Here is a 24,639-nt window from a genome sequence, read left to right on the forward strand (position 1 = left end):
CCACTGAAAGGGAACCTTCCTGCAACGCCGGGAGTGATCGCAGTCTTAGCCAAAAGGCCAAGAAGCGATGGGACCCAAGCGCCTGATTTCCGAGCACAGCTCTGGGGCCGGACCCCACTCGACGCGGTTCCCTGTCGGTGACACAAAAGCCAGACTGGCTGCATTATAGCCCCTCCGCCCAACTTCTCCACTGCGCAGCCCTCGCTGCCGATTGACTTTTCACAAACTCAAAGGGCTCGGCCGTACGGCAGAGCCTCCCAAAAATAGCTTGAACTCGTTGGTGTTCCTCTCCACGGAAGTCTTTAGTAAAAGGCGAAAGACTTGTGCGTTATGAAGAGAAGCCAGAGTCGGTAGAGCCCGTCTCCTCCCAGGCAGCCCAGGACCCTATCTGTCCCAGTCTCCACCCTCGCGGTTGGCTTCTGGTTGCCTGCCGAGTGCCGAATCCCAGCTGCCGCCCCCGATCCCCCAGCCCTCCCCATGCTCTCACAGGCTCTGACCAACGGGGTCTCGGAGATAAGAGCCTGGGCAGGCTGGAAAAAGTCTGACGTTTGGCAGGCAGGCAGGCGGGCTGGGGAGGACGCACTTTGCTTGGACTGGTTTGTGCAAAAGCACCAGCGGCACCTGGTGAAAGCTCCTAGGCCACTTGAGGCCCTTCCTTTGAGCCACGTGCAAAGTGCCATCTGAAAGTCTGTGTTTGGCCATGGCTTGGTTTTCAACAAGGCGAGAGAAGGGTGCACCGTTCCCGGCGACACTGCAATGCCGGGTCGATGCGTGGAGTGAACGGAGCAAGCCCCTTTTTCAGCTCCCGGTGGCAAAAATCCATTTAATATGTTGTCCTCGGGTAGAGGACATATCAGATATTAAACTGATAAGAACAGATTTTTCTTTCGAAAAATTTTATTGACACGTTTTTCAAACATTTTTTTCTTCAATCAATGACATTTTTACACACAATTTCATTCTTCTTCTTTTTTTTTTTTTTTTTTTTTTCTTCTTTTTTTTCAGTACAATACAAGTTGGATAAAAGAAGACATGTCTACATAACAATGATAATTTAATATTTGTAAAAACAATTCATTAAAAGCTCAGTGTGTGAGGCTTGTTAAAATGTTTTACAAATAAGACATGTTGAAAAGAATGTGTGGTTTTTAAAAGTTCATTGATGTGTTTGTCAGTCCATGTGTCTTTAAAAGTTCATTTAAAAGCGAGTGCAGAGGTTTAAATCTTTTCCATGGTTGTGCAGGAGCGGGGTGAGTCCCTATCAAGGCTGCCTCACTCCGCTCCCCCAAGCCTTTTTCCTCTCGGGACTCTGTTGTGGTGCTCAGAGGAGATCCTCGCCCTCAGCTCCTTCCCAGTCCTGCCAATCCCGGAGAGTCAGGCCGCCGCTGCTGGGACCTTTTCAGTGATGTGGCTCCGGCTCCTTCGTCCGAATGGGCACAGAGGCGATTCTTCTTTGTGGCTGTGTCCTAGGCCCGCCGCCTGCAGCTTCGGCCGCTCGGACCGTCGCTGCTGCCATATGGAGCACAGCCACGGGGGGGATCTGCTTGTGCTTTCTTACCAGCAAGTTTCTGGAGGTCCAGGTGGCGTCTACTATGGCGGCGAGGGTGAGCCACTGCTTGGCGAAGACATGTGGTGAAATGTCTTCGCGGCTCACCCCATACAGCACAAGTTGTGCTGTAAGGACCTCTCTTGCTGGTAAGTACGGGAATTGCAAGGAGCCGGCCGTTGCCCACAGATCCTCAGCAGCGCTGCACTCCCAGAGCAGGTGCCTCACCGTCTCTGGCGCGCCACAACCAGGTCGGGGGCAGGTTGCGTGTTTCGCCATGCCTCTGGAGTGCATTACGGACCTGACCGGGAGGATCTCATGGGCCACCATCCATAACAGGTCCCGGAGTCGGTTTGGGAGAGCGGAGTGGTTCACGTTGCGCCAAACTGTGGAGGGCTCGCCGAGTGCGAGCCTGCGCACAGGACTCACTGGTTCCCGCTCCTGCACAACAGATAAAAGCATACGATGGTTTGTTAAAATCTGCAACTCTTCGTGCTCTAGGTTAAAATGCTTTAAGAACGTGCAAATAAAACTGTATGCAGGTGGCAAGTTAAAAGACACAGGAACTCTAAGATCAGTGGGTAGAAACTTTTTTCTTCTTAGGTAGGTCCCCATCCAGATCCGGAGGAGGCCTTTATTTGGTAGGCCCTACGAGCGAAGAAGCAAAGGCCGTGCGCTGCGCTGCTTTTGGACGGTAGTGAAGGTGGCTGTTTGGGTTTTTGATTTGATTTGACAATCAGGATCCAAAAAAGCGTTTCTCATAAAATAAACAAAAATGAGGAACGCTTCACGAATTTGTGAAGCGTTCCTCATTTTTGTTTATTTGCCTCAATCTTGTTATTATGTACAGTTAGAGACTCCACCAGAGCAGCTCTGGCTGCTGCCTCCCTCTCAGACTTGTTTACAAGCTCAGCAAATTCACCAGAATGTGGCCAAAAGTAACCCCACAGGACAATCAGGATCCGTCTCCCCAGAGGAGGTCTTTTTTTGCTTGGCCCTACGAGCGAAGAAGCAAAGGCCGTGCGCTGCTTTTGGACGGTAGTGAAGGTGGCTGTTTGGTCTTTTGATTTGATTTGACAACCAGGATATATTTTTTCAAAAACTGTATATAACTGTACATTAACAATAAAACTCACGCAGATAAATGAAAATGCGGAACGCTTCACAAATTTGCGTGTCATCCTCAGGATGAGGAATGCTTTACGAATTTCAAATTCGTGAAGCGTTTCTCATAAAATAAACAAAAATGAGGAACGCTTCACGTGAAGCGTTCCTCAAATCTTTTCAAAGATTTTTAACGTTCGCGGGTGTCTGAAAAGTTTTCTTTGACCAAAAATCAAACATTTTCGCATTTTCACAACATGTTATTGTGGAAAAACACATTTCATTAAAATTGGAACGATACAGAGAAGATTGTGCTGGTGCCTCGGATGAGGAAGGGGCGCAATCTTCTCGGTTTGGCCGCCGGCGGCCGCCGCGCGGCCGCCCGCGGGCCGCCGCCCACTCTTTTCCCCGCGCCGCGAGACCGCCGAGTCCTGGCCGGCGGCTTCCACGGCCTCCTCTGGGCTCCGCTTCGTACCCCCCTCCAAAAAAATGGAACGATACGCCTCGGGACCCACGTATCTTTCCATTTCGTCCATGTGTTTATATGCAAAGTAGCCACGCGGCCGCCGGCGGAGAAGGCGTTAGCGATCGATCGCCTATATTGTCAATATTATTATCTCTGCGATCCGTCATCCCTCCCTCCCTCCCTCTCGTCGTATAGGTTTATGATCTACTCTATGGACGAGATCCGTCATCCAACATGTGGTTATACAATATCAAGCTTCTTCGATCCATAATATCAATGTGATCAGTCAGCAGCGACATATTTATGATATACATCTGTCATAGCAATGAGATTTGTCATTTGTCAACCCTTTCTGTGCTATTTGTGTCTGTAAAAATGCTCAATAAACATGAATTGAATCGAATTGAATTCCTTTTATTGTCATTTGTGTGTCAAATGTGTGTTTATGATCTATCTATGTTTATAACATATATATAGGCTCTATAAACAGGAGATATGTTTATAATATATATATATATATATATATATAGGCTCTATAAACAGGAGATATAGCCTATATATATATATATAATAAACATATCTACAATCTCTTAACACTTTGTGCTAATTGTGTCTGTTATAAACGCTCTACAAACATGAATTGTGACACAATTGGCTCTATGCACAGCTCCACTGAACTTTAGCCAGCTCCTTTATTTCCTGTTTTCCATTATTGAACAAACTGATGAATCCAGGTGTGTCTGACCATCGTTGTGAGGTCAGACACACCTGGATTCATCAGTTTGTCCAGTAACAATAATGTTAGTTATTGAGTGAGTGATGAATGATGCAGAATCATAGAAGACATAGGCATAGAAGTAATTTCCACAAGATTTTTATTTAGAAAATAAGTTTCAGTATAAAGAACACAGCAAAAACACACAAAAACTCTTAAAAGGTATAAATAGCACAGCAAAAACCCACAAAAAGTCTTAAGTAGCAGCAGCAGCAGCTACTGCTGCATAGAAGTAATTTTACTCCTGGCTGTGCTCCTGGCTGTGCTCCCCCTGCTGCTCCTGCTCCTCCTCCTGTTGCTGGCTGTCCTCCTGCCTCCTCTGTGCCAGCCAGAGGTCAACAGAGATGCACTCGTAGAGGGCACAGTAAACATGTCTTTTCCCTTTTAAGTTGAACTGGCTGTGGCCATATTCTTTCGTGTCTGGTTGGCCACAGCGCTGGCATATCCTCAGTTTTGAGGGTTTTCTTTTTTTTGGATTTTCCTGCCCCTTCTTCTCCTCCTCCTGCATCTTCATCCTCTTCCTCCACATCGTTGTGCGTGGCACAGGAGCGGGGCCGTCGGCGGTCTGCTTCTCCATCAGCCACTCCTGGGGCGACCTCATGTCCGGACCGTCTTCCACGCTGCAGAAGTACTGGCCCTTGTAGAACGCGTGGCCAGAGTCAATGTGCCTGGCCTCCCCACATATATCGCAGGGAGCCCCAGGTTGTGACTGCTGGCCACTGCCCTGGGCCAGCACCTCCCTGTCCTTCTCCGCCCGCAACCTCCGTCGATACACGGTGCAGCGTGTGGGAGTCCTGGATGTGGACGGTGTGGAAGCCGTGGTGGAGGGGTTGTGAGGTGCCTCTGCTGCAGGAGACAGAAATGACAGTGTTGGAGCACAGGTAGTCACAGAGAAAGAAACGTGTCTTTTTCTCTTCAAGGTGTTGTAGGTTAAAGATTTCTTCTTACCATGCTTTTTCTTCTCTTTCCTCTTTCCAGAGGTGGACGGCGTGGAGGAGGAGGAGGAGGTCGACGGTGTGGAAGCCGTGGTGGAGAGGCTCTGAGGTGCCTCTGCTGCAGGAGACAGAAATGACAGTGTTGGAGCACAAGTAGTCACAGAGAAAGAAATGTGTCTTTTTCTCTTCAAGGTGTTGTAGGTTTAAGATTTCTTCTTACCATGCTTTTTCTTCTCTTTCCTCTTTCCAGAGGTGGACGGCGTGGAGGAGGAGGTCGGCGGTGTTGAAACCGTGGAGGTTACAGTGGAGGAGAGGCTCTGAGGTGCCTCTGCTGCAGGAGACAGAAATGACAGTGTTGGAGCACAGGTAGTCACAGAGAAAGAAATGTGTCTTTTACTTGTCAAGGTGTTGTAGGTTAAAGATTTCTTCTTACCATGCTTTTTCTTCTCTTTCCTCTTTCCAGAGGTGGACGGCGTGGAGGAGGAGGAGGAGGTCGACGGTGTGGAAGCCGTGGTGGAGAAGCTCTGAGGTGCCTCTGCTGCAGGAGACAGAAATGACAGTGTTGGAGCACAAGTAGTCACTGAGAAAGAAACGTGTCTTTTTCTCTTCAAGGTGTTGTAGGTTAAAGATTTCTTCTTACCATGCTTTTTCTTCTCTTTCCTCTTTCCAGAGGTGGACGGCGTGGAGGAGGAGGAGGAGGTCGACGGTGTGGAAGCCGTGGTGGAGAAGCTCTGAGGTGCCTCTGCTGCAGGAGACAGAAATGACAGTGTTGGAGCACAAGTAGTCACTGAGAAAGAAACATTTATTTGTTGTGCTGTAAATGTGTGAAATAAATAATGGAAAAATCCTACCAGGCTTCTCCTTCTCTGCCAACTTCTCACTCCTTGTTGTGCTCTCCATCCTGCAATCAAACAGAGGAAAATGATATGAGTAAAAATTTAAAAAAAAAGAAGAAAAGGCCACAAAGTGTTGAGTCCTCCAAAGCAGAGAAAAGTAGTTACCTGTTAGCAGCTTGCAGAATCTGGTTATGAGAAACTTCTGGGCTACACAGGTACTTTAGAGGTGAGTAGGTGACACCGCCCCAAGAGCCTTTGGCCAATCAGCTCTCCCGAGAACAGGAGTAGGGTCGTTAGCTCCAAAGGGGCTCTGATGTCCTGTGAAGCCCCTCTGTGTCTCTGAAGTTGCAAGGTGTCTCTGAAGTCCTTGTACCCAGTTTACACAGGAAGGGGGGTGGGGGGTAGGGGGTGGATCAGGAGCAGGTCGCCCCTCCCATGACCTGGCCTGATCAGATCTGTCAGCTGTCACTTGCATGAGGGGGGAGATAGGATTTGTAAAATTTAAAGTTTGGGGAGGCAAAACATGTCCTTTTCCTTCTACCTAACCCTCTTCAACAACTAATACATGTACTACATAACACAAAAAATAAAATAAACAGCCAGCAGTAGTCATCAGTGGCCATCAAACAGATGTCAGTGTCAAGCTGATTTCTTGTAAAGTGGTCTGAAACGTCAACATTGTCTTACTCACCGTCCTCATTCTTTTTCTCCGTCTTTGCTTTTTGCCAACATCCTGCAAAGAAAGAGAGGAAAGAAGGCATGAGTAGCAGTGAAAAGGAGGAAGAAGAAAAGCAATCAGAGTTGAGAGTCCCATCAGATGTTTGTACAAACACTCACCTCCAGCAGCAGCACATGTGTTTAGCTCTCAGACAGACAGTCTTCCCAGGTGAGTGGGTCACATGTCCTAAGAGCTGTCCAGCAGTGGCTGCAAGAAAAGAGCAGCAGTCAGTGACTTCTGACATTTTGGACACTGCAGTTTTACTGTGTCTTTTAATTATTTTTATATTAAAGTATTGTTTAACTGAATAACACTGTCATGTGCTTATTATTACTTAATCAGCGTACCTGCATTGAATCCTGGGTGGGTGTGGGGTTGGTTGTTGTCAGGGTTAGCAGCCCACCTCCTGGGCCGTTGAGTGGTGGCTCCTCCTCAGGCAGGATGCTCTTGGTCTATTCATATTCTAAAAGGGGTGATCAACAGTAATGAGTGTGTCGTCAACAGTGAGTACACCCCTCCCTCCCAAATGAAGCTTTCTCAGCACTCACCTGGCAGTGACATGTGATCTGTCAGAGGGTCTTGGTGGCTGCGTCACATGACATGTGAAGTGTCAGTGTCAGGTTGTGGGAGCTGTCACTCATCTCCTGGCCAGGGTGTGGTGGTTCAACACACACACACACACAGATTGTGATGATCGATGGAGGGATCACCTCTGATGATATTAGAAGGAGAAGGCCCAGGCCCGACACAAAAGGAGGCTTCGGTCAGCAGCAATGTCAGCTTGTGATGAATGAGATCACCTCTGATGCTGGATGACATCACCTCTGATGCTGATCACCTCTGATGCTGGATGACATCACCTCTGATGCTGGATGACATCACCTCTGATGCTGATCACCTCTGATGCTGGATGAGTTCACCTCTGATGCTGATCACCTCTGATGCTGATCACCTCTGATGCTGGATGAGTTCACCTCTGATGCTGATCACCTCTGATGCTGATCACCTCTGATGCTGGATGAGTTCACCTCTGATGCTGATCACCTCTGATGCTGGATGAGTTCACCTCTGATGCTGGATGAGTTCACCTCTGATGCTGGATGAGTTCACCTCTGATGCTGGATGAGATCTGGTGGTGGTGGGATGTGGGATGGAGATGATCTCTGAAGAGATTGTTGTGGTGGTGATCAGAGGAGGAGGAGGAGGTGGTGATGAGAGTTGTGGTGGTGATGGAAGAGGTGATGTTGATCAGAGGAGGAGGAGGTGATCAGAGGTGGTGGTGATGAGAGGTGGTGGTGATGGAAGAGGTGATGTTGATCAGAGGAGGAGGAGGTGATCAGAGGTGGTGGTGATGAGAGGTGGTGGTGATGGTGATGAGAGTTGTGGTGGTGATCAGAGGTGGTGATGATGGAAGAGGTGGTGGTGATCAGAGGAGGAGGAGGAGGTGGTGATGGTGATGAGAATTGTGGTGGTGATCAGAGGTGATGGTGATGGAAGAGGTGGTGGTGATCAGAGGAGGAGGAGGTGGTGATGGTGATGAGAATTGTGGTGGTGATCAGAGGTGATGGTGATGGAAGAGGTGGTGGTGATCAGAGGAGGAGGAGGTGGTGATGGTGATGAGAGTTGTGGTGGTGATCAGAGGAGGTGGTGATGGTGATGATGGAGGAGGAGGTGGTGATGGAGAGGAAGGTGCGCAGGTGGTGATGGTGTGAGGCAGTGCACCTGCCCCTGTGCTGGTGATCGGCGTGGCGGAGGTGGAGTGGTGGAGTGTGTCCACTTGTGGTGGTGGAAAAGGGAGGGACTCACTTACCGGAGCGTTTTGGTTGTTTTGGTCTGATGCTCCGGTAAGGAGGGGGGGGCAAGCTGCCACGGTGCTGCTGGGTCACGGCCTGGGTCGGGGCCGGCAGGGTGGTGTGCTGCTGGGTGGCTGGCAGCAGAGGGGGGGCCGGCAGGGTGGTGTGCTGCTGGCTGGATGGCAGCAGAGGGGGGGCCGGCAGAGTGGCTCGCTGCTGGGTCCGCTGTGGAATAAAAGGAGGAAAAATGCCGTCATAAAGAAGAGCTCAACCCTGGAAGGAGACCACATCACAGCACTGTGGACAAAGAGAAGAAGACGTACCTTTGACGCAGCTGCTGCCTGCTTCTCCTGCAGCCACTCCTCCGCTGACTTGCCTCCAACCTTGGCGCAGTACTGCTCATTTCCGTGCCGGGTGTGACCATATTGTTTGGTTTTCGGCTGGCCACAGAGCCGGCAGTTGAAGGTGGAGAATGTCCTTTTCTCCTTCACCTTTTGGAAATGAGCAGCAAGTCCTGCGTTCCTCCGCTGCCGCTCCTCTTCCAGCCTCGCCTCCCAGCTGCTGGTGGTGGCGGTGGGAGGCGCACCTGTGGCGGTGGTGGGAGGCGCACCTGCAGCGGCAGTGGCGGTGGCGGCGGCGGCGGCGGCGGCAGCGGCAGCGGGGGCTGGAGCGCTGGTGGTGGAGGTGGAGGCAAGGGAGGGTTCAGCGGAGGCAGCGGCTGCACCCGTTGGAGCCGAGGAGGATGTGGAGGAGGAAGCTGCAGTGGCACCGGGGGACGAGAGGAGCCGATGAAGGGCGGGGGCCAGGGGGCCGCGGCGGGTCACGGCCATGCCAGAGGCGTCCGGCGGCAGGTGGTGCTGCAGGGGGTTGGCGGGCTGCGCCGGTCCCTGCTGCAGAGCCCGGGCTGGCTGGAGGGGCTCCACCGCCGTGACCTCGGCCGTGACCGGTGGCAGAGCTGCGGCCACCTCGGAGGTCGCCAGTGCCTTGCTCCTCTTCGTGTGCCTGATGGAAACACATGACAGATATCAGACTATGGACACGCTGCTCGTCCGTGGGACCGTCAGAGTGTTGGTGTCAAACACACGGCTCTTACCACTGCAGGAGGGTCCGCTGGTTGATCTCAAAGAGCTGGATGGGCGCGGCTGCCAGGAGGTGTCGGCAGTTGTAGATGTTGTCTCTGATGAGACTGTAGTCCCTCCTGACAGCCGACCAGCGACTCAGGTGGACCCCCGCGATGCTGCGGCCCTCGCTGTGGATCCGGCACAGCCCCAGGAAGATGGCTTCCATCAGCCTGGTGGCGTCTGGGGACTGTGCCGCCCCCGCGCCTTTACCCAGAAACAAACTGCACACAGAGAGAGGGGGAGGGGGAGAGAGTGAGGCTCTGTCCATTAGCTGTCAATGTGGCATTATGAAGATGGCCACATATAAACTACACATGAGCACGACATACACACACCTCCCAGTTTGTAATTGTTTTCCTCTCATGTCTGCCTATGCTAGTGTGTGTGTGGAATGAACGGATATCGGTGGTTGACGTAGAGTGCGTAAGAATGTAGCGTTTGTAACTGTTAGTGTTGTTGTTGTTGTTAATCATCTGATGTTCCGTCTATGCTTGTGTTACAGAATAAAACCATAAAAGAAATCACACAGTGCTCTTCAATCAGAGACATGTAACATCAATTAGTGAGAGAGAGACATGGCCAGGCAGCAACGCTCCACTCACCGGGACGCGCTCTCTTGCCCCATGGCTGCCATGTGGGGCCGCCTGTTCTTAAAGCGGCCCTGCAGCAGGCGTCCCTGGTGGCGCGGGGGGAAGGAGACAGCCGCCTTGTCCCTGTCAGACAGCTTTGTCCACAGGGCGGCTATCTCCCTCACTTGAAGCTGCGTCACGTAGGCCTGGTGACGCAGCTTCACGAGGGCCTGGGCCAGACGGACGGTGTGCTGGTACCCTCCGTACCCGTCTGGTCCTATGACATCCTGGGAGAGAGACAAAAGTGTTAACTAACACACACACACACACACACACACACAGACACTACACTTGCACTGAAAAAATACTTACGGCTTCCTCCTCCTCCTCCATCGGCTCCTCCCTGGGGTCCGACTGGGACGACGAGGCCTGGCTGGGCTGAGGCTGTGGCTGAGGCTGTGGCTGAGGCTGTGGCTGAGGCTGAGGCTGAGGCTGCTGGGGCTGCTGCGGGGGCTGAGGCTGCTGCGGGAACAGCAGCTCTTGCAGCACCTGGTCGGAGGCCAGGTCCCCCTCCCCAAATCCCTCGTCCACTGCCTCGAGCTGGTCCTCCTCCCACACATCTTCGCCCTCGTCCATCCCATCCGGAGCGTCGGGATCCCCAGGATCTTCCTGCAGCACGAGGCCCGTCTGCGAGTACAGATACTCCACCCCGATGAGTTCTCCTGAACAAAAGAGACAGAGACGGATGTGAAGAGTTGGGCCTGCCCGCCTGCAGGTGCACCTGCCCCCCAGCTCCTCCCCCTCAGCTCACCTGTGTACTCGCTGGGCTTGGTGTATGTCTCAACCAGCGTCAGACCCATGAGCTCTTGGGTAAGCTGGTTGAAACCGTGCTGCAGGCGGGCACTGTGGCAGAGCAGCGTCGATCTGTCTGCACCCTCCACTGCAGACCTGCCCCTGTTTTCATTCCACCTGACCAGGCCCTCCAGCAGGTACACCTGGAAATGGAGCGCATTCGCAGATGTACCTGTGATGCACACACACGAGAGAGAGAGAGAGAGAGAGAGAGAGGAGTTCAGGCACTGTGAGCTGCTAAATGACCACAGAAAAAAACAACATCAGTAAAAGGTGTGATTCTCACCTGGGATGAAGCGGCACAGGTGCAGGTGGAATGACTCCAGCGAGGTGGAGCCCCTGGCGCAGCGGAAGACGGGGAGAATGATGCCTCCCCTGGTCACCTCCCCCGTCTTAGTGTAGAGCTCCACCCCCGCTGGGTCCTGGATACAGGGCAGGTGATGACGCTGCGTCTGCCAGATAACCTCCATTCTGTCGCGGTCGATGAGCGGGACGCCCAACGTGTCCGTCGCGTCCCGGAAGTGGTCCAGGACTTCCTGGAGGAGCCGCTCGGTGTCCTGGGCCCCTCTGGTGCGACGGCGGCAGTGACGAGCCATCTCCCTGCCCGTCAGCTTGACATGGGCGTCCCTCCCCTCCTCGGACTGCTTGGCCTCCATCAGGCGCGCCACGTCATCTTTGTCCCACTCAAAGATGGCGAGAGACAGGCGCGCCATGAAGAGGCCGTAGAGCTGGTGGGCATCGGTGGTGACACCCCGAGCGAAGCGTCGCATCAGGTGCCACACATCCAGCCGCACCACCAGCTCCTGCCACTCCACGAACATGGCAGAGACCTGGAAACAACACAGTTTAGTTTAGTTTATTGGTTTAATAAGAGACAGTGTGCAATTGCATTAATCTCATTGACACTGATATTTAAACATCTACACTTGAGCAACCAGAGCTCGTCATAAGAGTTACCTTGCTCTGCCCGTGGGCGGCGCAGCAGTCCCGGTCCACGTACAAGACCTGAGGAGGGGCCTTTCCGGCTTCTCGGTAGCGCTGCATTAACCCGGCCGCCATGGGCAACAGTCCGTCTCCCTCGGAGTCGGTGAGCACGGACATTAACACCTGTCCGTGCTCATTCCCGACGTTGGTCACCCAGGCGGCCGTACCGGCAGCGCTACCTGCAAGCTTCTTCGTCATCTGCACAGGAGGACAGAGAGAGAGAGAGAGAGAGAGAGAGAGAGACAGAGAGAGAGGACAAGAGAAGACTGTTAGAACTGGCTCAGAGCGTCACAAAAAAAGGGAGAAAACACCAGACATCTGTCCAAAATAAGTTATTCAATCACATCAAACCAAATTAGTAGCCTCAGCTCACAGGGCCCGGATGTGATGAGCCACTCACAGCACCTGCAGTGAGGAGGGAAAACACACACACACACACAAGCTGCAAAAACACAGACCACAGCTCACCTTCTTGGTCGAGTCCATCTTCAGAATGGACCCGAAGATGGATGTGACTCTGGCCTTTGTCTCCTGCAGGCGCGTGCAGGCGTCCCTGACGTAGACAGACAAAAGCCAGGCCGGACGGGGAACCGGGGGCATCAGCGGGAGTTCCACCCCCCGCTGAGGCGCCGCCACACCCGGAACCCGAAGCTTGCGAAGAACGGAGAGGTATCTCATCGACCGCAACATCCACTCTCTGGTGTGATCCTCCACCAGAGTAGTGTGGAGGCGGGAGGCACTGTTCCCCAGAGTGCGCTCCCTCATCTGCCCGATCACAGTTTTATCGCACGACAACCTGAGGAAGAGGACGACAGAGAAGAGCAGGACAGCAGGCGGATGAGAGGAAGTGTGAGTCAGAACAGATTAAAGCTCATGTGTGTGTTTGAGTCTGTGTGTGCATGCGCACGCAGTAAAACCGGTGCTGCTTACCTGTACGTGAGAACAGCTGGAAATTGCTCCTGGTGCGACAGGTCCAGCTGTTCCAGGATGTGGTGCGACCACGCCGACAACTTCCTCTGACACGAGGTGCACTCGAGGTACTCCGTGCCCATGAAGTACCATCCCCTCGTGTCCAAGACCCTCCGGACGGTCTTGTAGAGGCCAGAGCCGGTCAGCCGGTGCCTACAAGAGGGACACACAAGCCTGTATGCCCACATCTTGTAGGGCATCCAAAGACAAAACCGGCTCTGGAAGAAGGCGTGGTGTGACTCGGGCGGCTGGGTGTACAAGGGTCGCTCTCCAGGGGGGAACCACCAGAGGCGGAGCTCACTGGTGAGAACAGACTTCCCACCAGCGCCTCTGGTGAAGAGAGCCTTGCCTACCCAGCCTTGCTGCTCCTCCGGGAGCGTCTGCCTCCAGCCGCGAGGCAGAAGCTGCAACCATCAAAACGTCTCAATAAGTACAAAGATTCAGTTGCAATTCCACACAGACAAACATTTCCTCACACAGGTTGTATGTATGGTTCTTACCTCAGCGCCAGAGGACAAAGGCGGGCCGACGGCGGCAGCAAGGGGTCCCAGGGCTCCAGGGGCTGCAGCGGCGGCTCCAGGGGCTGCGACGGCGGCTCCAGGGGCTGCGACGGCGGCTGGACGGGCTCCAGGGGCTGCAGCGGGGGCTCCAGGGGCTGGACGGGCTCCAGGGGCTGCAGCGGGGGCTCCAGGGGCTGGACGGGCTCCAGGGGCTGCAGCGGGGGCTCCAGGGGCTGGACGGGCTACAGGGGCTGCAGCGGGGGCTCCAGGGGCTGGACGGGCTCCAGGGGCGGCTCCAGGGGCGGCTGGACGGGCTCCAGGGGCCGGACGGGGTCCAGGGGCTGCGGCGGCTGGGCTGGATCCCATCTGGGGGGAGACAGGCTGGGGAGGAGGGAGGGCTGCTGGTGGGGCGTCCCTGCTACTGCTGCTCACTGTCAAACACAATCACATTTGTTGCTTTGACTGACACATCTCTCCTTTTCTGACAACAGGTAGAGGACAGATTTTTTTCTCATGGCTCAATTCAAACGGATCACGAAATAAAACTTTCAGTCCCGTTCATTTGAATGGCGAGTTTTTCAGAGTTGAGTTCCCATGGTGACCGTTACTTCCTGTTTCCGCTTAGGCTCTCTATAACAAGATTGAGGCAAATAAACAAAAATGAGGAACGCTTCACAAATTCGTGAAGTGTTCCTCATTTTTGTTTATTTTAAATTCGTGAAGTGTTCCTCATTTTTGTTTATTTTAAATTCGTGAAGTGTTCCTCATTTTTGTTTATTTTATGAGGAACGCTTCAGACGAGGATAATACGGAGGCAATCGAGGCGTGTGTGTGTGTGTGTGTGCACGCTCACGCTGAGAGTCGACCTCCATGGCTGCAGTGAGGAGCTCTGCATCCGTCAGCTCTGGGCCCGCTGCTCCAGCACCTGTGTGTATGTGTGTGTGAAATAATTAGATGCAAATATGTCTGTCAATCGTGAAGTGACTTCCTGGCTTCGTGGTGTGACCTTACCAGAGCCTGCAGACGGAGGTGCTCCAGGCTGGGCCGGGGGGGGGGGCAGCACCACCTCTGGCCTCTCGGTCCCGGCCCAGCACATACGCCTGCAGGCTGTGGAACTTGGACCCAGGCTTAGTGATGCGGCCCCTCATCCACTCCACATAGCTACAGAGACACACGGGGGCAACAGGACAGAGTCAGTGGACTGATCAACACACACACACACACACACACTGGGATACTCACGTTCGACTCTCCTTGCTGGCAGCCTCGTAGAGGGACTGGTAGGTTCGGTTGGCGTGAACCCCGAACCCCACCAGCTGACTGTCCATGCCCCTCACCGACAGAGACCCCTCACGCATCCGGGTCCGCTGAACCACCGCCACCACCTGTAGAGTAGAAATACAACAATACTTTACCCACCCCCCCAGGAGGGAAACTCAAGCCGCCCGGCAGCTGGACAGTTAGAAACAGCTACAATGAAATTCTCACCTCGGGGAACAGGCGGACATAGGTGGTGAGGGCGTCCTTCTGTACGGCGAGGGGCGACTGTGACTTGTCACCGCCCTCCCTCTCTTTCAGGTGGGAGGCCACGACGGCAGCCACATAGCCCACGTCGTTGGCCAGGAGCCACCTGAAAGTCTGCCCCCGGTACTGGCCAAACTGGAGCTCGCTCTCACAGAGCACCAGATTGGGGCACCGGGGGTCCCCGCCTGCCTCCACCACTCTGGCCCTGGCCTCGGCCGCCACCACCTCGGGCTTCTTCACCGGGCCTGCCGAGGCTGACCTCTGCCGGTAGGCCTGGGCCAGCCTGGCTGCCTCAGGTGAAGGCTGGAGGGTAAGCTCCGAGGTGGTGGGCTGGACCCTGAAAACAGGACGGTAATCCATTCTGAAAAAGAGTGAGAGCATAAAAACAACATGAGATGAGGTGACCAATATATGATGCAGATATACAGTACATGATGCATGGGTTTATTAGTTCATAGGTTTTAGTGTATAGTATTGTTGTTGTACCTATTTTTACAGACACAAATAGCACAGAAAGGGTTGACAAATGACAAATCTCATTGCTATGACAGATGTTTATCATAAATATGTCGCTGCTGACTTATTTAACCCCACTGATTACAGCCTGTCTTTAACTGTTCTCATGAACACATAGCTACTGCTGGGACACTAAGTCGTTCACATGTGAGTGTCAACCAGCTATGATATTTTACTGTACAGAAATATGAATATGAAACATGAACGCATCACTACAGAAGCAACGTTAAAACGATCAAATCCAGCCAGATATAATATATATAATAATAATATATCATGGGCATAAGGTTAACGTTATATCTCCACACTGACCTTAGTTGAGATTTGAAAACCAGAAGAAACCAGACGAGTGAGCAACACAGTGACATAACGTTACGTTACCTAACACGCAGTAACGTCGACATTACTGGAATAAGGCAAATAATAAAATAAAATACCGATAAAAACGTATAATTCAAAGCTCACGATATACTGTGCAATGCGCTGGGTTGAAACGGAGGGAAAAAAGAAAAAGTAATGGAGGGAATAAATTAATTGAGGAGGGAAAATATGATAACGGTTGGTTAACTAGCTAAAACATAACTTAACTTTGTCAAAACTGTCGCTGAAGTGTTGAACATGATAAAAAGCACAATCTGCATATTATTCCGACACACATGATTCAGATATTTTTTGACTATGACCGTGAATTTAGACCTGACCGACCGACCGGCCGGCGGGCAGCCAGCCGCCGGGCAGCCGCACACGGAGCCGTATCGCCCGGCTAACAAGCGGCCACACGACCGCTGTTACGGTGGCTCGTTAACCGGCTCGTTAACCGGAGAAAAACACTTAAAATACATATATATAAATATATTTTTTAAAGTACTTACTTCGTTCGTTCGTTCGTTCGTTCACTCGCTCTCTCTCTCGCTCGCTCGCTCCGTAAGGCCTCCGTAGGGGGTGAAGCTGGGAGTGATGGCGGCTATCACTCTTCGTCTACCTGGGTCTGTCAGTGCAGGGGGGCGGAGCCGCGGTACATGTGTTTGGGCCAATGAGAGAGCTTCTCATTTGTCCCCCCATGCATTGTGTATGTGGAGCTGCGCATGTGTAGTAGCCAATAGAAGCGTGTGGTGTCGACCAATGGGAGCACACCCCATCTGTCTGCAGGGGGAGAAGATGGCTGTCCCCGAGGCGCAAGGATGACACGCAAAATTCGTGACGCGTTCCTCATTTTCGTTTATCTGCGTGAGTTGTATTGTTATTTTACAGTTATGTACAGTTTAAAAAAAAAAAAAAAACGTCAAAAATCTTTGAAAATCGGCTCTGGTCCGATTTCGACCAAACTTCTGCGTTGGGCTGCAGTAGCGGAGCTCCGCCACAGGGGGCGCAGTGGGCTGGGAGGGAGGCAGCAGCCAGAGCTGCTCTGATGGAGTCTCAAACTGTACATAGCAACAAAATTGAGGCAAATACACAAAAATGAGGAACGCTTCACGAATTTGCGTGTCATCCGAGGCACCAGCACAATCTTCTCTGTATCGTTCCAATTTTAATGAAATGTGTTTTTCCACAATAACATGTTGTGAAAATGTTTGATTTTTGGTCAAAGAAAACTTTTCAGACACCCGCGAACGTTAAAAATCTTTGAAAAGATTTGAGGAACGCTTCACGTGAAGCGTTCCTCATTTTTGTTTATTTTATGAGAAACGCTTCACGAATTTGAAATTCGTAAAGCATTCCTCATCCTGAGGATGACACGCAAATTTGTGAAGCGTTCCGCATTTTCATTTATCTGCGTGAGTTTTATTGTTAATGTACAGTTATATACAGTTTTTGAAAAAATATATCCTGGTTGTCAAATCAAATCAAAAGACCAAACAGCCACCTTCACTACCGTCCAAAAGCAGCGCACGGCCTTTGCTTCTTCGCTCGTAGGGCCAAGCAAAAAAAGACCTCCTCTGGGGAGACGGATCCTGATTGTCCTGTGGGGTTACTTTTGGCCACATGCTGGTGAATTTGCTAAGCTTGTAAACAAGTCTGAGAGGGAGGCAGCAGCCAGAGCTGCTCTGATGGAGTCTCTAACTGTACATAATAACAAGATTGAGGCAAATAAACAAAAATGAGGAACGCTTCACAAATTCGTGAAGCGTTCCTCATTTTTGTTTATTTTATGAGAAACGCTTTTTTGGATCCTGATTGTCAAATCAAATCAAAAAACCAAACAGCCACCTTCACTACCGTCCAAAAGCAGCGCAGCGCACGGCCTTTGCTTCTTCGCTCGTAGGGCCTACCAAATAAAGGCCTCCTCCGGGGAGACGGATCCTGATTGTCCTGTGGGGTTACTTTTGGCCACATTCTGGTGAATTTGCTAAACTTGTAAACAAGTCAAACTGCCAGAATATCACCATTGTAAATGTATGTGTAGATTAAAAATGGAAACTCACGTTTTTGTAGCCAAAAGGCCTGTCTTTTCAGGCCAGGAGCGCTGGGGGGCGCACCGGTGGCAGGGGGTCGGGCCTCCTGACTGGGTATTAAAAGGGGGCCATCACACATGAGTCATTGTGCTTGCTTCGGCAAGTGCATACAATAAATTGGAATCGATACAGAGAAGATTAGCATGGCCCCTGCGCAAGGATGACACGCAAAATTCGTGAAGCGTTCCTCATTTTCGTTTATCTGCGTGAGTTGTATTGTTAATTTACAGTTATGTACAGTTTAAAAAAAAACGTCAAAAATCTTTGAAAATCGGCTCTGGCCCGATTTCGACCAAACTTCTGCGTTGGGCTGCAGTAGCGGAGCTCCGCCACAGGGGGCGCAGTGGGCTGGGAGGGAGGCAGCAGCCAGAGCTGCTCTGATGGAGTCTCAAACTGTACATACACTCTAAGAAATGAAATGTTGGTTTTACTTAACCGAGTTATGTCAACCGGTCCCACGAAACTGTGTTGTTTAAATAGGAAAAGCAATATACTATTAATGTGAATAACACATATTAAGTAAATCCAACTTAACTATCTTACTTTAAAGCTACATAATATCACCAAATTGCATAACCACAACAATGTTATGTTGGTTTTACTGACACCTCATTCAATTAACTTAATATGATTGAGTTCAATTTACTTAACTCATATTATTAGGTTTGTGTTAATACGATGACTCAAATGAATACAATTTAAGTTGCTTAAATTCAGTTAATCCTTTATTTTACTCAGGACTGGAAGCATTATTATTACAAAAAACAAAGTCATGAGTACAGTCTAAATGTATGTAACAACACCCATCCCTGACCAATATCCCCAAACATGTGGCTTTCTTTACAATCACAAACATTAATGCATTTTTATCAGTTGTATGTTTGCTGTTGGCCTCTTGTTTATGTTTCAGAGTGTTTGTGAAGGTGTTTTATGTTAATGTACTGTATGAGTGTTGTATGCTGCATTGTGTGCTGAATGTTTGTAGCTGTATGATGATTTTGCATGTGTGGATGCTGCTAAGTGTGTATGTGCGTGAGTGTGTGTGACTATTCAACTAAATAATACTGCATAATTTACTGCAAATAATCTTACTTTGACCTCCACCTAAATGGAATCCAACTCTGTACCACAGGTGGGAGTGTCAAACACAAGTACAGACAAACAAAATAACATGTTGAAGATTAACAGTTGTGTCCAGCATCAGTCCACAGTCCAAAAACATTCAGTTTTTTTTTTCTTGAGTAAGAATCATCAGAAAGCCAAGCACAGTTCTTATCCACAGTCTTGCTGGCAATCTTTGTCCTTGATGAACTGCACCGTAGTAGAGAACTTGTTTCCATCATGGCAGGTTCTTGGGATAGATCATGTCTAAACAATACGTCGATTGACCCAACGGGGCTGCACAGCCTTTTGCCACATCTCTCAGGTCTTGTAGCATTGTACATCTTTCAACGATGATGCCAACATCCACAGGCGGATCTGTTCCGTCTTCTCCCTCTCGTTTACACAGCGTGAATTTCCAAATCCACTTCCTCCACTTCTCCCACTCAACCAACATCAGCATCCTAATGGCAGAAAGAAACAGTATTAATCAAGCATGTGTATTATAAATGTTATTTTGTATTAGCATTTGATTGAGTCTTAAAAGAATAAGACTTTTAATTGTGTTTTTCTTGTCAGGAAATCACAAGTAATCATGACAGCACAAACCCAGAATTTTAGGAATTTTTGCAAATTAATTAAAGAAAAACTGAAATAAAATACCTGAACATAAGTATTTAGACCCTTTACTCTGACAAAGATCACTGTGGCTGAGCTCCAGAGATCCTGTGTGGAGATGGGAGAAAGCTCCAGAAGGTCAACCATCACTGCAGCCTCCACCAATCTGGTCAGTATGGAAGAGTGGACGGACGAAAGTCTCTACTCAGTGCAGACACATGAAAGGCTGCATAGAGTTTGCAAACAACCACTGAAAGGCTGTGAGTAATGATGATGGTTGACCTTCTGGAACTTGATCCCATCTCCACACAGGATGTCTGGAGCTCAGCCACAGTGATCTTTGGGTTCTTGGTTTCCTCTCTGACCAAGGTTCTTCTCCAACTGTTCGGCTCAGAGCTGTAAGGCCTTCTTTATACAGGTGTGTACCTTTCAAATCATGTCCAAACTATTTAACTCAACACAGCTAGACTCTAATGAAGTTGTTGAACCATCTCAAAGATGAAAAAAATAATTTGACAGCACCTGAATGACCTACGTGAGTGTCAGAGCAAACGGTCTAAATACTTAACGTTCAGGTGATATTTCAGTTTTTCTTTAATTAATTTGCAAAACTTTCTAAAATTGTGGGTTTGTGCTGTCATGATGGGGTAGTGTTTTTTTTTTAACATAAAGCTGCAACATTACAAATGGTGACAAATTTAAGGGGTTCGGAATACTTTCCTCATACCCATTGTATGTCAACAGTGTTTAAAAAAAGATTTTTCTATATTAATCAACTAAATCTAAAGCTATGTTTGATCGACAGTGTCATAACTTACCATATACTCCTTGACAAGGTTGTCAAGATATCCATTTAAGTATGCATTCTGGTCTTCTTCGATTCTTGGCCTCTGTGGGAGACCAAAAACAGATTTTAATAAACCTTTTTAAATGGTTTCTGATTTGTGATTAGTAACATAAGAGTGACATAAACTAGAGGAATATAGAATTATGAAACTGAATTAAAAACTATGTTAATGATAGATGCTCATGAGTTAAAGCAGAAGTAAGCGATATATTTGTGTTAATATAAGTCTTAAATAGTTATATCTTCTGACAGCAATCACTTACATAGAGTGTTTGGTCTGAAACACGGGTCTGTCAGTCACTCTGCTCTGCTCTGAGCCCAGGAGAAAACTTTTCTCGTATCCTACAGTTTTTATCCAATGAGGAGAGAGAACGGCATGCAGGGCTGTGTGTGCAGCCAAGGGATGCGCGTGAATGTGGTGACGTAGGGACGAGGACTGTTATGGTGCGTTCAAGGAAACTCGTAACTCGTGTTTTTCCGGCCTGTGAAGTCGTACCAGTTTGATCTGGTACGGGTTCACTGGTCGGAAGTTACGAGTGGCCGTTATAGTGACTTTCACAGGTAAAACAGGTCGGAAAAACACGAAACACAACAAGTCGTAAGTTGTGACTTGAAGCTGTAATTTACGGTTTCAAAAGCCTGCCTGGAACGCAGCATTAGCCAAAACGACCGGATCGCTTACTTCTGCTTTAATAATAATGAATTTGATTATGATAAGGGACTAAAACATTTAAACTTGATTCAAACTCAAAAAACAAGGGAAAGAGGTTAAATATAGTAATACCAAACAGCTTTTTTATGTTAAGAGTAAATGCTGAGGGTACACACCTGGTCCATGGCTACCAGGATTGGGCTGATACTGCGTGTTGTTGCCCCTCCCGTCATCATCCTGTTGGGTCACAAGGGTCAAAAGCAGGGAGTCGGTGGTAAAGTGGGTGGACTCTGCATTTACCTGCAACAGATAGGACAGAATTTCACATGAAACCAAAAATGATCACATAATGTGGAAGTGTAAACATAAACATCTGTTTTAGTGACTGGTACCTGGTAGGAGTGACGTTTGCACCTCCACATCCAGAGCCTAAAAAGAAGAGAGATTTTTTACAATATGATATAGCCTAACATTTAAAAAAAAAACTATCTAAGTGTTACACTTACAACAGTGGCACAATATTTCAGTGGTACACCCTGAACTAATTTATCCCTACCAAACGTCAGAGATAAACATTTTAATCACCAACATTGCCATACAGCCTTATGGGAGAGAAGTAACATTAGTAGGCTACTTTAAAAGCACAGATCTGCTAAACACAAAACACTCCTGCGTCACATAGAACGTATTGAAACTGATACATTATTTAAACCAGAGTCTCTGAAATTAATTTTCATGTCACATCTTTAGCGTGACCCACAACGTGTTTAATTAACTTAAGTTAAGGTATCCACAACACCTGCATGTCTGTTGCAGGGCTAACAGCTAAAACTTTCCACATTGCATACAAACCTATCACTCACTCAGCACGATCTGTGTAACCAAAAACACCACAGCTACACTCCTGTTAGGTGTTATAAAGTAAAAAAACAAAACAAAAAAAAAATCGCTGACGGCATGTTTTTTTTTTTTATACCAAGTGACGAGCCCACAAGAACGTTGCTAACGTTAGCAAGAAACCGTGTGTGCATTTTAAGCTAGCAATGACAATTACCTAAACTAAATGACCGAGTGCAATAAAAACTGAAAACTCTTATCGTCGGTTGGCACAACGTACAGTTTAACACTATTATTTAGGAAACTTTTGTACTTACCAAATCTTTTAAGGACGTTGACTTCCCCCAGAGCTGTGAGCACATTGCACTGCAGTGACGGTTGAAAGTGAAAGAAAGTAGGCTACCCTACTGCGCATGTCTGACACCTGCGTGGGCGTGCATGTCTGATTTAATTGAGATAGTTATGTTAGTTTGAACATGCTGTGTTTTGTAGCCTTAACATCTCATTTTATTACGTTATTCCAAAGAAACCTTATTATGTTTTAAGTAAAAACCTAATAATTATAGTAATTTCACCATAACAAAGTGACATAGTATGAACAACATGGCAATTTCATTTCTTAGAGTGTAGCAACAAAATTGAGGCAAATACACAAAAATGAGGAACGCTTCGCAAATTTGCGGTCCGGAAGCTAATTCAACAGACCCTTGGATTCAAAGCAGAATCTTTAAACTGTATTGTGACTCTGCCCTCTGGAAAAGGTTTTGACGTGAGTTTTGTGTCGGCTGCCACCTTACTAGAATTCTGGAATCGGTTCGAAAAAGTAAAGACCCAGTTTAAGGCTTTTGCTGTTGAGAAACTCCCAGAAAGTGGTGATTGTCAGGATGTTCAATGAGACAGTAAATGCTGAGGACATTTGCATATGGCTGGGGAGATATTGCACTGTCAAAGGCCAGGCTACCAAGGTGAGAGATGAGGATGGCATCTGGAATTGTGCCTGGAGGGTCCCTGTCCAGCAATGGCAGGATCCCCAGGGCTTCCAAGGCCTGAGACATCTCCCATCCATGATAGTCCTTGGAGAGAACAGGGGCTACATTCACTACCAGGGAATGCCGAAGCTGTGCCGCAAGTGTGGTGAGCATGGGCACCTGGTAGAAGCTTGCCAGAAAACTGTGTGCGGCAAATGTAGGGAAGTGGGGCACTCCTTTGAGGAATGCCCAAACGGGAGAAAATGCAACCTCTGTGGAGAGGCAACCCACCTCTTCAGAGACTGCCCAAAATCATTTGCCAACAAATTAAAAGCTCAAAGAAGGCAAGACAACATAGAGAAAAAAGAAGAAAATGGCCGACAAGAAGTGATAATTGAAAGGGAGGGGCTGGAAAATTCAAACTTCCCGCCAAAAACTGTGATTGGAGGAGAGGAGCCCAGTGAGGCGGGAAAAGGGGAGGGGCCTGGCCTCACCCCAGCAGAGGGGGAAGAGCAGGAAAGTATGGAGAGCCAGGCAGACGGTGAATCTGGACCCGAAACCTCCACCAGTCTCCAGATTGTGGAAGAAGGGTCCAGTGAAGCCTCCTTCCCCGACGCACAGCCCCTCCTGAAAAGAAATGTGTCAGAACTATCCAGCCCTGAGGTGGCAGAGAACTTAGAAAAGAGAGGGCGTATAGATGTTGGAACTGCCACCTCACCTGAGGAGAGGCCAAATGTCTGCTCCACAACTGACCAGTGTTCTTTTCTGACAATTTCACTTCAATCAACTCCACATGAAAGACTGGGAAATGATGCTTTCAGGAGATCAGAAACTCTAGATTCGCCCCCTAATTGTTATGAGACGCGAAATGAGCTTCTGTTACAAGATACAAAAGAGTGAAATGGACATAACCCTGGTTTTTTAAAAACTATTTAAAAATGCAGTACCTGTTGTTTTTAATCTCCATACTCATGGCTCTCAACATTTCCACAATCAATGTGAGAAGTGTGAAGTCAAGAGTTAGAGCACAAAGTATATTTTCCTTCCTACAGTCTGTTGACTCAGATGTGTTTTTATTGCAGGAATGCAACCTGCCCTTTTTAAAACACTATAGCAAATGGGAAGGAATGTGGCCACCCGGGACCTCCCTATTCAGTGGTTCAAATGAAAACAAATCAGATGGAGTGGCCATACTTATTAAAAACCCCTTGATCTCGGTGAAGGGCAGCACTGTGGTGAAGGATGGGCGGGCTCTTTTAGCACGCCTTTCATTTATGGAAAATGATTTTAACCTTCTTAACGTCTATGGTTTTAATGACAAAACGACAGGTATGACTTTTTAGAAGATCTGCAGTCCCACATGTTAGGTAGGGTCCCATTAGTGGTAGGAGGAGATTTTAATTGTGTTTTAAGCTAGAAGGATAGGAAAGATGCAGGGGATGATTTTAAAATAGATACAACATCGGTTTTACTTCAAGGAATAGTTAGGGATTTTAAGCTAGTCGACTGTTTTAAAACCATGCATCCCAGAGAGGAGGGCTTCACCTGGTTCAGTGGTGATAGCACCAGAGCCTCTCGCATCGACTACTGTTTTACACGCAACTGCCCGCCCACCGATGCTAGATTAACCCCTGTTTTCTTCTCAGATCACGTTATGCTATCCTGCACCCTATCACTCTCTTCAGGTGTGACTTAAGGAAGTGGTCTGTGGAAACTCAACTGCTCTCTTTTAGAAGATAGGGAGATAGTCAGGGAATACCGAGAGCAGTACAAGGATAGGGCTTTCACACTGCAGGGCTCCAGCACGGTTCTGGTTCTAGCACTGGTTTGGTTCGAACCTTGGTGCTGTCTGGCGAACCAGCCCGCTTTCACACCAGTTTTTGTTTTTTAAGTGGAACCAAAGTGGGAGGACGTCATTCCGCGTCACACAGGCGGAAGTAAACACAGCAACGGCC

The 24,639-nt window shown here is 49.0% G+C and overlaps 3 protein-coding genes, 2 non-coding genes and 2 pseudogenes across 5 annotated transcripts; 1 reads left to right on the forward strand and 6 right to left on the reverse strand.

The window, feature by feature from the left end:
• Positions 1 to 233: 233 nt before the first annotated feature.
• LOC146964207 (U5 spliceosomal RNA) lies at positions 234 to 350 on the reverse strand. Its single transcript, XR_015034802.1, has one exon. It is a non-coding gene; the product is annotated as a U5 spliceosomal RNA (small nuclear RNA).
• A 376-nt stretch (positions 351 to 726) lies between these two features.
• Positions 727 to 901, reverse strand: LOC146964208 (U2 spliceosomal RNA; annotated as a pseudogene).
• A 3,228-nt stretch (positions 902 to 4,129) lies between these two features.
• On the reverse strand, positions 4,130 to 5,726 carry LOC146964209 (uncharacterized). Its single transcript, XM_085768091.1, has 6 exons — positions 5,678 to 5,726; positions 5,467 to 5,571; positions 5,260 to 5,364; positions 5,047 to 5,157; positions 4,840 to 4,944; positions 4,130 to 4,737 (listed from the first exon to the last, which is right to left on the reverse strand). The coding sequence occupies exons 1-6, from the start codon at positions 5,724 to 5,726 to the stop codon at positions 4,130 to 4,132; spliced, it is 1,083 nt and encodes a 360-aa protein (XP_085624217.1).
• Positions 5,727 to 8,182: 2,456 nt separating this feature from the next.
• Positions 8,183 to 10,130, reverse strand: LOC146964210 (uncharacterized). The gene is made up of 5 exons (XM_085768092.1): positions 9,897 to 10,130; positions 9,267 to 9,515; positions 8,898 to 9,175; positions 8,497 to 8,837; positions 8,183 to 8,398 (listed from the first exon to the last, which is right to left on the reverse strand). Exons 1-5 carry the CDS (start codon positions 9,926 to 9,928, stop codon positions 8,183 to 8,185), a joined length of 1,116 nt encoding a protein of 371 aa, XP_085624218.1. The 5' UTR covers positions 9,929 to 10,130.
• Positions 10,131 to 10,231: 101 nt separating this feature from the next.
• On the reverse strand, positions 10,232 to 12,377 carry LOC146964211 (uncharacterized). Its single transcript, XM_085768093.1, has 4 exons — positions 12,168 to 12,377; positions 11,673 to 11,897; positions 11,002 to 11,545; positions 10,232 to 10,887 (listed from the first exon to the last, which is right to left on the reverse strand). The coding sequence occupies exons 1-4, from the start codon at positions 12,375 to 12,377 to the stop codon at positions 10,232 to 10,234; spliced, it is 1,635 nt and encodes a 544-aa protein (XP_085624219.1).
• A 4,285-nt stretch (positions 12,378 to 16,662) lies between these two features.
• On the reverse strand, positions 16,663 to 16,759 carry LOC146964212 (U6 spliceosomal RNA; annotated as a pseudogene).
• Positions 16,760 to 17,748: 989 nt separating this feature from the next.
• Positions 17,749 to 17,857, forward strand: LOC146964213 (U6 spliceosomal RNA). The gene has a single exon (XR_015034987.1). It is a non-coding gene; the product is annotated as a U6 spliceosomal RNA (small nuclear RNA).
• The last annotated feature ends 6,782 nt before the right edge of the window (positions 17,858 to 24,639 follow it).

Source organism: Trachurus japonicus, chromosome 22 (assembly GCF_045865225.1).
Source record: "Trachurus japonicus isolate A0001 chromosome 22, Traja_1.0".
NCBI lineage: Eukaryota > Metazoa > Chordata > Actinopteri > Carangiformes > Carangidae > Trachurus > Trachurus japonicus.